At 30.2% G+C, this 18711-nt stretch overlaps 1 protein-coding gene across 1 annotated transcript; it reads left to right on the forward strand.

The window, feature by feature from the left end:
• The first annotated feature begins 8494 nt into the window (after nucleotides 1–8494).
• Nucleotides 8495–13950, forward strand: LOC114193599 (transcription repressor KAN1-like). Its single transcript, XM_028083470.1, has 6 exons — nucleotides 8495–10061; nucleotides 10336–10412; nucleotides 10942–10987; nucleotides 11374–11536; nucleotides 13466–13565; nucleotides 13703–13950. Exons 1-6 carry the CDS (start codon nucleotides 9164–9166, stop codon nucleotides 13817–13819), a joined length of 1401 nt encoding a protein of 466 aa, XP_027939271.1. The 5' UTR covers nucleotides 8495–9163; the 3' UTR covers nucleotides 13820–13950.
• Nucleotides 13951–18711: the final 4761 nt, after the last annotated feature.

Raw genomic sequence — 18711 nt, forward strand, 5'->3', positions numbered from 1 at the left:
CTCGAGTCTCAATCGACGCAGAAACTCCATGTTTTGCCTCGGTTTTGCTGAGAATTGAGGCCATATGTGCTTCTTCACCATTAGAAATCCTAGGCAGCCACCATGGTTCCACAACAGCTTTGTCAGTCACCGCCATGTCAGAAACTCACATCCAAAGATCCGCAGCCACCACAATCTTCTCCTTCAATGTAAGAGCAATTTGTGAATCATGCCACCACCACGGAACCTCCATGTTCTTCATACACGAAAATGTGAACACCACACTTGCATAAACACAAACAAAAATCACAAACCCTAAATCGCGTCTCCTCCCCCAAATAGCGAAACCACCTATGCCGCAACGACAAGTTTCTTCACGTTGCGCCACCTACACGTTCACGACCATCAACAACAGATCTCCATCCACGCACAACACCAATATGCCACACACTTGCAACACAACGAATTCTTGCCCACTTTGCGAGCCCCAAATTGCACTTCGCCAAGCCGTAAAGCGAATGAGCCAAACGTCGAGTACTCACGAGTGGCCAGAGCGCTACAACAGTAGCAGAGGTGGGTGGTTGATAGAGAGAACGCATGCACGCGAGGAAGAAGGAGAAAAAAAGTGATTTGCAATTTTTGAGCCCTAACGAACCTTTTGGCCTCGGTTCAATTTTTAACTGAGGCAAAAAACAATTTTTGGCATCGGTTCAATTCTACCCAAGGCAGAAAACAATTTTTGGTCTCGATTCAATTTTTAACCTAAACAGAAAACAGTTTCTGGCACTGATTCAATTTCACCCGAGACTAAATATCACTGCCCTAGTGGCCTTTTTGAAATATTAGCATACTTTTAGGCTTCGAGTCTTCAAAACCGAGGCATATAAGACCTTTTGGCACCAATTTTCTAAGAATCGAAGCATAAAGGTATTTTCTGTTTTAGGTATATGTTGAACCGAGACATAAAAATTGTAAAAATGTCATCGCATCATTTAATGCTTCAATTAAGTCATAATCGAGGTATATAACGTAATCAGAATCCTTTGTTTTAGTGAATCTTTAAAATATGTGTTCAAACTACATTATTGTAATATAATATTTATGTGACTAAGTTATGATTTCTTTTTCATACACTTTAAATAGTTTGCTATATAAATGTTTTAGGGTTGAAATACACAATTTAGTTATTATAATTGTTTTGTTGTTCAAATTGTCTATTAAAAGCTATTTATTGCATTACAACTTTTGCATTAGTACTAAAATAATTAGTTTGTTTTTTAAAAAGAAGATTGTTTACTTTGAATCTTATAAATATAATAAAAAAGATAATTTATAGTTAAGGTATAATAGTACTAAAATAATTAGTTTGTTTTTTATTACTTAAGAGAGTAGTAATTGATCGTAACTCAACGTATTTAGTTTCCTTAGCAAACTTAGGAAACAATTGACGTTACTTGAAAGATAATGTTATTTTTTAAATCTATTCTTATAAAAATAGACATTAAAAGTCCTCTTCTTTTTAGTTATTCTATCTTGGATACAAAATAAGTGATCTAAAATATGTTTTAAAAAAAAGAAGCTCAATTTTCTCCTTTAAAAAAACACGTGCAATGTTATTAATTTCAATATGTTACATATTTGAAATATATACAGTAAAAGTTTAACGGTAATATATATCGTCGGCCAGGGTTTATAAAAAAAATAAAATTAGAGAAAATAATATTAAAAATATATTATTTTGCAGGAAAAAAAAAACAAAATCTCTCAAATATTTATAGAAAAATGGAAACAGTGTTTCATGGACAAACATAATTCCCTCCTTTAAAAAAAAAAAAGAAAAAGAAAAAGTAAAAACACATGCAATGTTAATAGTTAATATGATTGAAATATTCACCCAAACTATTTTGATTTTGAAGTGCATGTTTAAATTAGAATTTATGTTTGTAAAGTAAATGTGATAATTAATGTCATAATAAGTTAAGGGGAGATAGGATTGAAAAAAAAGAAGAATGGTTAGAGAGAGGTTATTGTTATTTTGAAGATGTGGGGGGCTATGTTTGATATGATGGGACCATGATGATGAATGGTTGGTGATGATGGAAGAGAGGAATGAACATTGTTTGCACGGTACACCTCTGTACCAAATATTAAGTATGATAATACACGCCATTCCATATTCTCTACCATACATTCTTCTCAATCTGACATCTAATAAATGTCATCATGTGGGTTACAAATATCTAACTCCATTTTCCAATCATCACAAACAAAACCTCTTCTTTTCTTCATTCCACTTTTTCTAACAATTATGCTTTCCCTTTTCCTCATTTTTTCTACCTTCCTAACCTCACTTACCTACCTCCTTAACTAAATCAAAACACAAACATTATTATTCACATATATTAATAATGTTCTTACCTTTTATTATCTTTATTATATGTATATCATCATGGATAAATGCATTAATAATATATTATTATTACATATGTAATTAATCACACATATGTATATCATTGTTTAATTGACTTCATTTTCATAATTGAGAAAACTACCCTTAAGTGGTTTCATGATGTTTGGATAAATAAAATATTATTTCAAGAAACACTATGCAGAAAAGAAAAAAGATTTATTCAAAGAAGATAAATTCATAAGGATGTGATACCTTATTACAAGTTTTATATATATATATATATATATATATATATATATATATATATATATATATATATATATATATAAAAGACAGAACTAAAACAAAGCTTACTAACGTAACTAAACTAACCACCTACATTGAACTAAAATGAACAAAGTACAATAGATATACATATTTCATATGCATATATCTAACAATTCAACCATCATACATTTTATATATGTAAACAACCAATTCATTAAATAGATTTAAACATCAATCCCTTTACTTAGATGTAATATGATTATAAGCTTAAGCTTTCCCTAATAACAACTTCAAAAAATCAAATAATAATCCAAGTAATCCATCAACCATAACTCCCTCGATGTTTCACTTACTAATCTTTTTATGTAGTTTGTACCTCAAGACTACTTAAAATATCAGTAGTCATATTCTTCTTTAAAGTTAGAGAACATAATAATTTTTAAGAAGATAAAATTATAAATTAAATAAAAAATAATGTGTATTCTCTCTCTACACACTTCTATAAGTGGTTCATTTAAAATTTAATTTTAATTAAAACAAGATCAAATATTACACATTAATTAACATAAGTGAATAAAATGGCTTAAATTTATATTTTTCTCATTCAATTAATATTATTAATTTTTTTAAGCATATTAGAGTCAAATAATGGAAGTATCCATGTAATAAAAGAAATTATAAGAATTTTAATATTTTAAGCACAGGGAATAAAGAAAATTGAAACTTAAAAAGAAGAAGCCAAGGGACAAAATCCCGAAAAAACACTAGTATATGTATATGTCCCGCTAACTGGTTTAAGATTAATTCCATCAATTCAACAATAATAATTAAAGTTAAATTTGATGTTACAGTATAATTCAAGTTTGAATTTAATTACTCATACTTTATACAAAATTTCTAGATTAAATTGTTTAGAGTTCAGTTTTTAAAAGGTGATGACTGAATAATATCAAAACAAATTTTAGCACATTTTTTTTTTAATGTTGTATATTGTCACTAGTCTTAGTATATTATTGACCTTATATGTTCCACGTGGATCTTATAGCCATGAAAGAAACAGAGCAAAATATATTTTATTTTAACATTTGAACATCACACATTCAATTTGAAATGTTTTCACTGACCTAATCTTACAGCAAAGTTGTACTGTAATTGATAATTGACCCAAAAAACTAGTTGCAGAGTTGTGTAATAAATAATATTTCTGAGAATTGATAAAATTATGATGTAGAAGTACAAAATGAAATGGCTCCTTCTTAACCTTTACCTAAGTTGTGCCTAATATGAGTGTCAACACAGAAGAGCAGAGGATTTTTATGGATGTTATGACAGTCTTCTGACCAATACATTAAGAAACATTTTTCTTTTTCTGTTACATTTAAAACCTTCTTTGACAATGGCAAGAATTTTAACCATATAGAATTTTGACAAAACTATATATTCATCTACTTTTTTAAGCCTTTCATAATGCTTGTACGGATGAAGGTATCATATTATCTTCTCATACATTTTCACCCTCCACTCCTGTTGAAATTTCAAACATTGACCTTTTTAAGTTCAAATTTTCAATTTTAACTATAATATCTAAGGTGCTATGTTATGAATTGTGATCATGACATTATACTTGTTCATCAACAAAATCATTATTCCAAATTGTTGTTTGATTTAGTTACCACTGAATTTGATGTTTCACAAATTCAGAAAATGTTCAATTAATGGTGGCAATACTTTTTTATCAATAAAAATAAATATATTAAGTAGAAACCATTAGGTTATTCTAATTTGTATTAAAGAAAATTACATTCAAGAAAAAAAACTTCTATGTTTGAAATTTTGAAGTCAAAATAAGTAATTAATGTTAGAGAAGGATTCAGAATGTAATTCATATATTAATTGCAATTTTTATTTACAGTTGAGACTATTTTAGATATTGCACCCCTGGCGAATCTGAGTTGTATCAGACCCATGTTACCGACTTTGATTGAGGACAGTTAGATCCCGAGATATTCGAACAAGGATGTCGTTACCATCCCGGATATGCGGGAGTCAAGGTCGTCATCCCCCGAAGTCTGTGTCACGATTAGAGAGGAGGTGGGGATAAGAGGGTGACTCAGGTTTGGAGTAAGGCATCTATTTTTTGGCACGCTAAACAGACTGATATTACCGACCTTTATAAGTTCGGTAGAGACGTTGTTTTTAGGCAAGAATAGATATCAATAATTTTTAGTTTATAAAATGGTATCTAATTTAGTCAATATAATGACTAATTATTTTAGTCTCTAATATTGATTGTTATTTGATAATTTTCTTGTAGTATTTTTTGTTGAGAATATTACTTAATATATTTTTTATTTAAATTAGTTTTTAGAAAATATTTCAGTTTTAGAGATATGTGTTTTAGGGTTTAGGGTTTAGGGTTTAGAGATATGTGTCAGTTTTAGAAATTTGTTATTATTTTAGATTAGGAGTGAGATATTCTAAATATTTTATACTTGACATATGTTATATTTTGCTCTATATATAGAGTATATCAATAAAATACAAAAACATGTTCCTCTGTATAACATATCACATATATCTCTCATATATCTCATATCCCTCACATTTTCAAAAGTCCTAAAAATCCCAACATTTTTTCATTAGGTAAAAACTCAAATAATATCTCAATTTTCAATTCTGGTAACATATTAACAACAAATATAACATGATTAATAACTGAAGACCACATTATAGCACTAAATTTTGTCGTCTATAATATCAGGATAATTTGTAACATTCAACCTTTTTCTGAAAACTCATATCAAGTAAGTCTCACTAGGGACTCACACTTGACCGATCAAAATTAATATTGGGATCCACCTTACCTTATGCCACACTAGTGCAACAATGACGTCACCTAACATGCTTTGCTTTTAAGAAAAAATAACCTTAAAATGGTGCAGTGACTTTTTTTTTTAAATATTTGTACAAAATTATAAACATGGATTCAAGGATTACTAAAACTTATACCTTGACCGCATTAGTATAATTTTTAGATTTGTAAAGAATGGAAACCTATAATGGCCAATGACATTTAAAAAAATATTTGTACAACTATAGAAAACGATTCAAGAATAATTAAATCCCATACCCATAATTATATGTTATTTAAAGAACTGAATCCTATAATGACACGACGAACTATTTTGAAAATATTTAAACAACTATACATGAGTATAGATTTCGGTGAGTATAGGTTTCAGTTACCCTTGAACTGTTGCCTATAATTGTACAAATATTTTAAAAAATACCACCACAATTTTTAAAAATTTTATTTAGATGTCAAAGTATAGACTTCAATTTAATCTATAATTGAAATCTATACAAATATATACATACAGTTAATATCCAAATTAGAATTAGAATGTAATACAAAATCAGTGTATATAATTCAAGCCATAATTGCACTCAATTTCAATTCAAAGGAATCTCAACATCAATTCAAAACATTATGTTAATTCAAAACTCAAATAAATAATGTACTTAATTACTTTTCTTTACCTAAATTGTATTGCAATAAAATGTCTCTATAGCAACCAAAACTTTTGAGCAGGGTAAAAGAACTTCCAAAACTTTATACCATCGACATCTCCTTTTGTTTATATTGCCATTAGATCCCCTTTTATACTTGATTAAACAACCAAAGTACAACTTCTCTTTCCAAAAGAATGATAAAAATAAATAAAATTATATTAGAAGAACGACAACTTACCTTGATCAATCTTATAATTGACCTATCCACTATTATCTCTTGAGTGGTATAGCATGTTGGTGAATTAGATGACTAGTTAATTAAGCAACTTAGGAGAAAATTTGGAATATTTAATCACTTATAGAATGAAATTTAAGTTCAAATGAAAAATGAATCATTTAAAACCTTTTCAAAGTATTTTTTCTTTCATTTTTTAAAATCATATTTCTTATACAATCAAACAAGGTAGAGAGATTAAATTTAAATCATTTAAACACACACACACACACGTACAATCTAAAATAATAAATTATCTGTTGAAAAAGTTATTTTTAAGACTTGTTTTAAATTTATATATTTTTTGAAAATATTACACTTGCACAAAAGCTTAAATAGTAAAAACTATTTTGAAAAATGAAATGAGCAATGCAGAGGAGTGGTGCAAAAGGTATTTTAGTTATGATAAACTGAAACATTAGAAATTTGAAGTAAATTCCTGGGCATGCATGGAGAAGATAGGAAATTTGATTCAAGGTCTTATGTATGATCAAGCTCTGTAGAAGGAGTATTTTTTATTTAATATTTGGTATTATTCGATGAACAATACGAATGAAATATTTAACTACTTCTCTGTGCATGTTGGGTAAAGACCATTATATCACCATAACGCGTCAAAAGAAGATGACAGAAATTGTAGGAGAATGGTTGGAGGGTTGTCTGAGAAAAGAACAAGGTCATGAATTATGATGGTGAGGTTTTGGACAGGGAGGCAAAAACATTGTTTTAAATAAAATAAAAAATTACATTATTGCACGAGCACTTACATTAATAAAAATAAAAAAAGAATTTAGTTTAGTTAAATAAAAAAATAAAAAAATGTGTATGTGAAAGCTGAAGAAATTAATGAAGTTCACTGTACCCAATTTGAGCATTTAATGGTTCCCGCAAACAGTGCCTCTGAATTAGTGTTTTCCTTTGGTAACATTGGAGTTGGTGGCAGTGGGACAATACACTAACTATAAACCTTCATTAATTAACTGCTTGATTAAAAAAGCTGAGACTCCAAGACCAAGCTTAGAGCATTGTTTGTCATCTACGGTGTCAGCATTTAAAGATAGGGGTTACTTCCCAATATCACACTTATGGATTGCATCTTTTTTTATCATAAAATTACTATTATCTTCGATTTAGCCTAGGGTTTTGGAAACCCTAACCCATCTTCAACACTGGTCAATGCCAAAGGATTTTCAATCATTCCAATATACAAGCTTGCCATAGTGTCAAACCCTCATTCAATTTTCAATCTTTTATTTCTCTAAACAAAAGAAACTAGTAGGTTGTTTATGGATGAACAATTGAAAGTGAAAAGTATAGGATGAACAGTAAAAGTTTTAAAATGGCAGAAGTGTGGATATTGAAATTGATAAAACGATAATTTGAAGTAATTGGTTGATTAGCTAAATGTAATGAATGCTTATTTAATTTGATTGATTAGCATGTGTGGCCTGGTTAGCAAAATCAAAATTAAAAATCCCACCATTATTTCTAATAATTTCCCAACTAATCAATGGAGAAAATCTTGAAGTGCACATCATTAAAATTTAATAAAATATTCACAAGAGAGAGAGGGAGAGAAAGTTTTACACTGGAATTAAATTGAGAGTGAAAGTCTTTGAATGGTTTTCAAAAACAGGAATAAAGGGTAATGAAGAAAGAAAGAAAAAACAGGGTGGGTTTTTTGTCACCGTTTGATAAGTCAATCAGCTGTTTTTGTGTGTGTGTGGTTGTTTTTATTTTGGTGCAGAGAAGATTACAAAATCCGAAACCAAAGGTGTGTGTGTGTGTGTGAGAAAAACGAAATATTTTTGTAGGAAAGAAGAGTATTGTCCTATAGCTAAGCATTCCTATTTAAGGAAGAAAATGAGACAACAGTGGTTAATTTACTTAAAAGAATAATAATTACAATAATATTATGAATATTATATTTGATTGTGATGGTGATGATGATGGTAGCGAAGGGAGTGGGGGAAAAAGAATCACAGTGAGAGTGTGTTTCTCTGTCTAAGAGTTTTTATCCCGTCCACTCCGCGGAAGGGAAATCCAAACTCACCTTATTTTTTGGTACAATTTTTTGTGGGTTTTGACTAAAGAGAGAGAGAAAGAGAAAAACAGAAACATCTTGTGCTCTATCTTCTTCCTTCATCTTCTTCTACTGTCATTTTCCGATATATACTCTCGAGGAAAACAAAACTCAAATCCACCTCTTTTCCTTCCCATTCCTCTCTCCATTTTCTTTCTCATTTTATTAATTCAATTCCCTTTTAAAATTTCATTCCTTCTACCTCACTCACTTCTACCTCTCTCTCTCTTTCATCTCTCATCACAGTCACAACAACCTCTTCAGCATGTCTGTTTTTTGTTTGGCGAAGATTTCCAACACTCAGTTCTTGTAGTAGCTGGCTACCTCCTTTTCTTCATCTTAGCTTAATTTCTCTCCCTTTTTTTTCTTTCTCTTTTTTCACAACTTGTTCTTGGTAAGCTTTCCAGATTCTTTTCTTGGGAAAGACTGAAAATACAAAAGTGAAAAAGGGATTACATTACACACACTGTTGCAGGGTCTAGCTAGCTTATATATCCTCCTCCTCACCTTGTGAATATTGCACTTTTAATTGCTCAGCAGTGTCAAAATCTGATGCCATTTTAATAAAGGAAAAGGAAAGGTGTTTGATATATACATATATATATTTTGTGAGCTTCAAGCCATCCAAATAAAGAAGATGACCTTGGAGGGGATTTTCATTGAGCCTACCTCAACCACTGCTCCTGATCTTTCTCTTCACATAAGCCCCCCAAGCATCTCTTCTTCATTGATTTCCAATACCAACCACATCACCAATTATGAACCCCAACCTAGTTTCCCTTCAAGAACTGTGTCTCAAGCCCACACAGAACTCTCTCTTGGAAGAAATTTCACTTCAGCAAGAGAAACACCAGCACCAGCACCAGCACCAGCACCAACACCAACTCCAACAACACACAACCCTTATTATCCAACCCAAACCCATTTCCATCATCTTCTCCACACCAGCAACAACACTACTACTAGTAGTACTACTGCGACGAGTGTTCCTGCAAGTGCCAACACTCCCTTGAATCACATAAACTATGGAGTTTCATTGCTTGATGTATCATCATCAGACGGCTTGAGGCCAATCAAGGGGATTCCGGTGTATCACAACCGTTCGTTCCCTTTTGTGTCCATGGACCATGCTAGAGACAACAAAGATCCTCATACCAAGATGTGCTTATATCATCACATGCCTTCTTACCCCTCTCTCTCTTCCTCGTGTTCCTCTCTGTGCTCCACAACCGCTCCTTCTTCTTCACCTTCGCCTTACTTCGTGGATCCCATGTCCTTCTTGAACAACGGTTCCACCGTGGGGTGTAGGGCAGCCACTGCCACCAGGTTTAATGGGTTTTCCGGCGATGCTTTCAAATCTCATCCATTGCACCAATATGGGGTAGGCTCTTCAGAAGCCTCTTCAGGGTTCATGAGATCAAGGTTTTTGTCTAAGCTTCCCAACAAGAGGAGCATGAGAGCACCCAGAATGAGGTGGACAAGCACCCTCCACGCTCGATTCGTCCATGCGGTTGAACTTCTCGGAGGCCATGAAAGTAAACAATGTTTCATTAATTTTCTTCCCTTTTAACTTTTCTTAATTTCTCTTAACCCCTCTATTTTTAATAGTATTCATGTAGTTGATTTCATCAAAAAGAAAGATTTTTTTTTTTGCTGTTTAACCTCTCATTTTCTAAAGTTGACTATATTTTAATTTTCTACTTTGTCTTGTTCTTTATTCTTATCAATGAGTTGAGGGCGTGTACTAGTGTCTATGTATTAAATTATTGACTTTTATTTATGTAATGCGTTTGGATATGGTGGAATCAGGAGCTACTCCAAAATCAGTTCTTGAGCTCATGGATGTGAAGGATCTAACACTAGCTCATGTGAAAAGCCATTTGCAGGTATAGTTTTGAATCTCTCTTTGTGTTCTCTCTCTCTATGTTCATGTGGGGCGGTGTTTGTTGTCTATCCTACTGGCACGGTAACCGATGAAGAAAGCAGTGAATGTGGGAGTGGATGAATGAATTTAAAGTCTGTAGTCAGCTGAGTAGGGAGCCTTTAACGTCTGAGAAGACCAGACAGAAAACAGTTTCTGCTTTGAAAGAGAGAGAACAGACAAAGATCATCATTTTCCAATAATACACCCTCTCATTACAACCTCATCAAACATCAACCTCGTGATTAATGAGGTAACCCACCCAGACAATCCCAGAAGCCAACATAGAAAGAGAGAGAGAGAGAGAGTGAAAAAAGGGATCTAAATGGGAAATGATTTTCTATTCTTTAATGAATTTTGCAATAAAAAATTTGGATTTTTATATACATATATACACATCTCGCGCAGTCACGCACACTAATTAATGGATTTTCTTCCAACCATGGAAAAGCCTTTTATATAATGCCTTGTTTTTGTTTATGACTTCTTCCCAGATGTATCGAACTGTTAAGACCACTGACAAACCTGCAGCGTCTTCAGGTAATTCGTATTGCTTAATCTTCAACCCATTTTTTCTTTTTTTAGCAGCCTTATCTTTTTCTTAAGCATGCAACAACTAAATTTTTTTGTCATAACATAATAGGGAAATAATGTCACACCATGTTCTTTCTAGACCCTACATTTTTTTTACTATTACCTTTAATTTTACCGCAAACTATTCCTTTCTTGTTCCTCCTCTCGTACTTTTACACAAACCACACACCCTTTAATAAAAAAAAAAAGCTTTCCACAGAGGTATCAGATGTTTAACAAGACTCGACACTAGTCCAAAATAAATTATACATAGTACTGAGATGCATGCATGCATATATAATAAACATGTGTATACTATATATCTGAAATGTTAAAAGCTTTTGACTTTGCAGGCCATTCAGATGGGTCTGGAGAGGATGACTTATCTCCTATTGGCAGCACCGCCGATCGGGGCAGTCTCCGGCAATTTCCCAGCCACAGAGGGCGGCCGGATTGGGTGGCGCAACAAGACATGGACTACTCTTCCACCACCACTCTTTGGAGTAATTCTTCAAGGTACAACACTTGTTACCAATTTTTGAGATCATAAATTATTTATATATTTAATATCTCTGTGTAGTTTGCAGGCTGTTTGAACGTACATGTTTATGATTGTGCTTTTATTTGCTTTTGCCTTTGCATGGTATCTAATGGATATCAATGCATTGCAAACCCACGTCCACCGGATTCTTTATTTATGAAGAATAAAAAGGGTTCTTGTGTCAGCTTTTGCTTTGCTTGTGTTTGGTTGTTTTTCTTTCTTTTATATATCTTTTGTACCTCAGCGAATTTTTTCACCAGAGATCTATATTGAAGACATGATGGGTATATAATAAAGGAAAGCTTTCAAGACATAATGAAACGCTAATTAGGATAAAAGAAAAACACAGCACCTATAGCTGCATGCCCTTTTTCTTTTCTCCTTTGAAGGAATTGTTAATATGTGCTTATTAACAACTCCTTCTGCTACCCACCATTAATGCTGCTTCTTTAAGCATACCTTTTTAGTGTTATATATATGTATATATGGAGTCTTCTTATCGAGTATGAGTGTCTTTAACTTCAGATATTCTTATTAACAATGTATATACTGAAACCACATTATGTATTGTCCATGGAGGAAATGAGCATATTCTATATACTGCAGCTGTTTTGGCCTCAAACGGTGTACATTGTTTTATTTTTCCACCATTGTGCTTAGCTTAGAGATTCCTGATAGAGGGTTTTGAGAGTTGAAACCTCTTATATATACATACTGTATTAAGCAAGAGACTCTTTGTGTTTGTTCTTGAAATAGAAATTATATTCTTCTTAAAGAAGTAAAAGTGGATGCTCAAGATACATACATACATACACATTACACCTCAAGGTGATAAGTAGACTCTCTTGCATGATAACGAAGCTTTGAAAAAAATAAGATGTAAAAAAATCCTTCACCTGAGATATTTTATAGTTGGAGTATAAATATGTGATGTGAATTTTGACTTTTTCAAGTAACACTATTTAACATGAATAGTAAGTGAAACGTATGACATGTACCTTTGTGCTGTGCCTGTTTTAACAAAACTGCTCAAAATAAGTAACAAAACCCATCTTCACAGTTCAAGAGGTGTAGCTTATTAGTGCCTAGATATCTCTAAATTTGTCCTTTGGCCTAACAGTGCCTATTTTCAAATAGATTTATTGCATATTTGAGTCAACATAAAAGCCAGAATTCCTTTTAAGGTAAAATAAATTAGTACTCAAAATGCCATCTCACTGTGCAACCTAACCTAGCTTTCACACAGAGCCTGTACTTTTCAAAAGCTGGAAAACCTGAAAGGGTCGCCTCTATTATTGAAATATCGTGGAAAACTACTGTGACTCAGTAATGTCAAGTCATGAACAATTTTTATTAGAAAATATAAACCGGCTTAGTACTACCACATATAAAAAACTTTATATATGTAGAAAATCAGCACCAGATATAACATATAGAAGTAACAAAACTATGCAGCTTCACCTGGCCTTATTAAGCTCATCTATTCAAACATAACACTATAAACTGAAAATGTTGTAGAAGTAAACATCTAAGCAGTTGAAATGATTTTTGTTCTAATGTAAGTTTTAATTGCTATAGTGAGAATATGCAGCCATCAAAACAAAATTTGCTCCATTTGAATATCGTTTTAATTTGGACTGCTCATATCTACTAGTTAGTTAAAGAGGTTCTTCCTGACTAAAAGTGGAAAAAGAACAGTAGAAAAGGCTTAAGCATTTCAGATTCTCTGAGATAAATGGTGTGTACACAGTTACATAGCATTTGCTCTTGATATATATATAATCTTCACATACATTTATTTCTACCATTTTAGCACATTAATCTTATTTTATATGCTACGAGGTACATATATATTTTGCATGTTCTTGTTGGTGACGTTCTGAATTTCATGGAACTGATAACAGTTGTGGAGAATCGCGACAAAGAACTACGTCTAACGACATAGATGGTCTCAGATCACCTATTCTACAGTCACAAACAATATCAGGAGCTCATCAAATTCAGGTAATGAGAGAGACATAACATTTGTTTGCAAGTCATTAGTTTATTTTTTGTCTTGCATATTCACAACTGTGAAATGTTTCCCTCTACAATGTCTAAATACATGATGTTAGCACAGTAGTAACAAAATGAGGTTACAGGAGTGTGATTCGACACAACAGAAGAACAACATGGGAGGTTCTAATTTGGAGTGCAAGAATCCGAGCTTGGAATTCACATTAGGAAGACCACATTGGGATGGCAAAGAGCAAGCGTAGCTAAACTTTGATTTGTTCCCTTCTTTTGTTTTTGTTTTGCAATTTTATTTATAAACCATGGTGACAACATCATCTTTTATGAAATGTAGAGGTGATTAATTATTTAGATAAATATAAATTGGTGTCTAGGAGATGAAGAAAAGACCCTTTCTTTCTAGTTCTGCTTCGGGAAGTGCTTTCAGTTCATGACAGTTTTGTTCACATTCTATATTTTGTTTTCATTGATCGGAGAGGATAAGGTAACAACGGGAAATTGTGATGTAGCAACAAGGCTTTATGAACCAAGATGATGCAATGCAAAATGTACAAGAGCAAAGGGAGAGGGATTGAAAATTGAAACTGTTGGGGAAGGAATAAAGAAGTTTAATCATATTTTTCGTTGTTGAACTCGAATGTTTTCATTTCTCTCCTTTTCTCTTTACTTCATTTTTTCAAGTTTATCCATTTTAATTACTTAAGATAATAATTTGCAAGATGTTCAGTTAAAAAAATATAGCAAGCATCTGTATATATAATTATGAAGTATATGCAAATAATACAAACAAGGTGTCCTAAGTTTTGTGTATATGGGCTTTTCACGTTTGTAATATGATCTGTTTAAATTTTCTTAGTTAGCTTTGCCAGATCCAATAACTAGGACACTGAATGTATCTTTAATACTAAAGAAAAAACCCTTTTAAGATAAATTATTTCAATGTATATTGAAAAATAGTATTTTTACTGGTACTTATTTGTCCTTATTTTTTTCTCTTTTTACACTCGAGTTTTTCTTATTAATAAATTAAACAAATAATGTTAATATTTAATTAAAACATATATTCATAAATATTTAGACTTGCTACTTAATTAGGACATATAGTCCCCATACTCTAGAAGTATAAGAAAAAATGTAAATAAACTTTGACCTTTCTAAAAGTACAATTAATTAATTTCTATTTGTAACAGGATTTTAAATATCATGTGATAAAAGCTCATGATAAATCATAGGTTGAAATATTAATGGTATGTTATGAATATTAGGTCGTGTAGTTTGTTGTAATACATAACTTACATATACAGATAACTCATTTTATCATTGTAAATATTTATTTTATTATGGTTTATGATTTTTAGTAATGTAATCTCAATTAAACTAAAAAGCATATAATTTATATTTAATTTTATCATGCAATATACGAGAGAGATAATAGTTAGGCGATTGCTTCGTGTACCATCAAATTTCTCCTCTACCCCATCAAATTTCTAGAATTATTTATTGTATTCCAGAAGAATAAATTTCAAAAGTGAGGAAGAAAATAATAGAGTGCCTAAATACGAAATAGGGGTTTCTCCCTACACCTCCAAAGAGTTTTACTACACCTTCAAAAGAATTTAAATTTCCTATAATACCCCTCTGAATCCTTTGACTATTAAGCGGTAAAAGTTAAAAAAAATTCTTAACCGGCTTTCGAAACCCGGTAAAATTCTTAACCGGCTTTCGAAATCCGGTAAAATCCTTAATCGGCTTTCGAAATCCGGTAAAATCTTTAACCGGCTTTCGAAATCCGGTGAATAGTGTCAAACGAATATGAAATTGTGAACCAGCATTTGAAGTTCGGTTAAGTGATTTAATGAAATTCAAAATCCATTTTCTTTGTATACTGGCATTCGAAATCCGGTTATGAAATTGTCTAAATCAATTTTTTTTAAAAGCGACATTCGTAGTAATGTTGGTGATTTTAATTTTCTTATTTTTTTTATTTGATTTGTTTATAAAATTTAACTTCAATTGTTTTATAATTTAAGTATTAATTATTTAATTTTAGATTATTTATATTTTATATAAGTACATTAAATAAAATTTTATTAATTTAATTTTTGTAGGTATTTGTCTTTATAATATCTAGATTAATCTTATTTAATTATTTTCAAATTATTTTTACTTATTTATTATTTGTTAGTGTTTTTTTTATTTATTTGATTTATTTATAAGATTTAATTTGAATTTGTTTATATTCATATATTAATTATTTAATTTTAAATTGTTTACATTATATATAACTACATTAAATAAAATTATATATCGACAATGGAAGTTCGGTTCAATAAACTGCTTTTTATTTAAAGTTTATATTTATATACTGATATTTGAATTTCGATAGTCGTAATGATAATCACGAATTTTATTTTATACAAACCGGAAATGGAAATCCGATTTTTATTTTACTTTACTTATTTTTTTGATATCTTTTTTATTTTTAAAATGCTTTGTATTTATTTTTAGAAAATGGATTTGGATATCCGTTTTATCTTGTTACGAGTTTCGATATTCGTAATGTTATAATAAATCTTTTCAATTTTTAAATTTTTAACTTTTTTATATTTTTTGTGATTCATTTTATATTTATTTAATTTATATATTTTTTTTACAAACTTTTAAAAATTAAGAATTTCGTGAAGTCTTTAATTTTTATTTTGAAATTGTTTTTAATACAAACCGGCTTCTAGTTGTAATGATAATCAGTGATTTTATTTTATACAAACCGAAAGTGGAAATCCGATTTTTATTTTGCTTTACTTATTTTTTTGATTTTGAAATTCTTTGTATTTATTTCAAATATTTAAAACTTACAAATAAACAAATAAAAAACTCATTCATCAAATAAATAAAACTTTAAAAAAAGTGTAGAAAATAATGAATAAAAAAAATTGCAAATAATAAAATTTATAAAACAATAAAGTAATAAAATGAATAAAAAAAATAACAAATTAAAACAAAAAATAATAAAAATAAATAAATAAAAAACTCAAGTTCATAACTAAAAAAATAATAAATATTAATAAAATATATTACAACAAAACAACAACTTAGTAATATTAATCTATTGAAAATAAATCTTTTACTGGATTTCGAAAGTCGATAAGGATTTTACCGGATTTTGAAAGTCGGTTAAGGGTTTTACCGGAAAATCTTTTTTTAACTTTTACCGCTTAATAGTCAAAGGGTTCCTAGGGGTATTATAGAAAATTTAAATTGTTTTGGAGGTGCAGTAGAACTCTTTGGAGGTGCAAGAGAAACCCCCACGAAATAGTTATGATGAAATTGGGCTGGTGCAAACCTAAGTGGAAGGAGGAATATCTTCCTCATGTAACCTATTTCTTCTCTCACCCCATAGAATCTGTAATTTCCAAACAATCATTCACTAAAATTATAATAAAAATCTAGGTTGCTATTTTTTTTTTAATTTGTTCGGAATGAATGTTTATTTTCAGATTTGAAAATATTTTTCAAAATACTTAATTCAAAATATATTTTGAATTGATTAATCTAAAAGATATTTTTGAATTCAAAAATATTCTTCAAAACACTGATTCAAATTATAGAAAGCCATATTTCAGTTTAAGTGTTTTGAAAAACATTTCAAATCTGAAAACAAATTTCAAATTAAACAATTCAGAACATGATAAATTTATCAATTCCATCCGAAACATAATTTCCAATCCGGAATAATCATCTAAATTTATATTTTTCTGACATTTAACTCTAAATTAGAACTTCTCAATCCATATAAATGTTGATAACATTTTTTAATCCGTATTATTTTTTAAAATATTTCATGATTTACCACCCCAACTAACTTGAATTGCGTGGTTTTTTTTTTTTTGACAGATTTGGTGCAGATTTACGTTTAAATTACAAAAATAGGTAGATTATGAAAGTTGGGGAAGTCGTGTTCAGCAAAAGCGACTTCATCAACTGAAATCGTTGATGCAGAGTGAAAAAGGTACAAAGTTGTATTTTTAATAACTGACTTCAGTTATTATTTTTTAAATGTAAATGAAAACAAACTGAGCTCGTGTAAGATAAGCCCGACTTTTAATTATTTTCTTAAAATTAAAAATCATTAATGGAAAACACAACTTTATTTAAAAATATAAAAAAAAGGAGTATCAATTTGAATTGAAATTAGAAATAGTGGATTAAAAGCACGAATTTAATTTAGAATGGAAGAGAAGAAGTAGTCCTTTATTGAAAGGACTTTCAATTTAGTTTTCGCTTGTGTTATTGTCATATTGCATCAACTTTTAAACTACTTCAGTCTAATTAACAATTGAAATGATCTACATAATTTTATATAATTCAAATATTAAACTTAATTTTAATATTTAATTTTTTTATAAAATAATTAGAGTTTAAAATTTTGTAACTGCTATGTGATGTAAGAATTTGTGTGCATTAGTGTGTGTCACAACCGAAATCGTGACGGGATGACGAACCAAAAAAACAAAATTTTGTAAAAACAGAGTTTGGAGTCGCCACCATAGTTATTATAGGAAACTATGGAAAATCATAAAAAAGAGCAAGGTCTACGACAACAGAGATTGGGGGTACGGGAGTTAATTACGCGTAGGGAAGGTGTTAGCACCTACAACGCCCATCCTTAAGACGATACCTTTAATTAAAATACAAAATTCTGATTTTTTGCAGATCTTGCTTTTTTTTATGATTTTCCATAGTTTCCTATAATAACTATGGTGGCGACTCCAAACTCTGTTTTTACAAATTTTATTTTTTTGGTTCGTCGTCCCGTCGCGATTTTGGTTGTGACAGATGGCGACTACACTGAGGACTTTAGAGAGTTAGGACATTTAATTAAGTATATAAAATTGATGTGGTTGTTTAAATTTTGTTTTTGTTTTTTTATTATTGTTTTTTTTTCTCTTTTCTTTTTCATTCTTTTTTTTCGTCTTATATTTATCTGTTTTATTTTATTTTATTTTATTTCTTATTATTTATTATTATTATGTATATTTTTTAATTTTGGATGTGTTTTTATTTTATTTTATTTATTGTTCATATTACTTTATTCTTATGCTTGAATTTTAAATCCTAGGATAGATGACTTTATTAT

The sequence above is a fragment of the Vigna unguiculata genome, chromosome 8, assembly GCF_004118075.2.
Source record: "Vigna unguiculata cultivar IT97K-499-35 chromosome 8, ASM411807v1, whole genome shotgun sequence".
Lineage (NCBI taxonomy): Eukaryota > Viridiplantae > Streptophyta > Magnoliopsida > Fabales > Fabaceae > Vigna > Vigna unguiculata.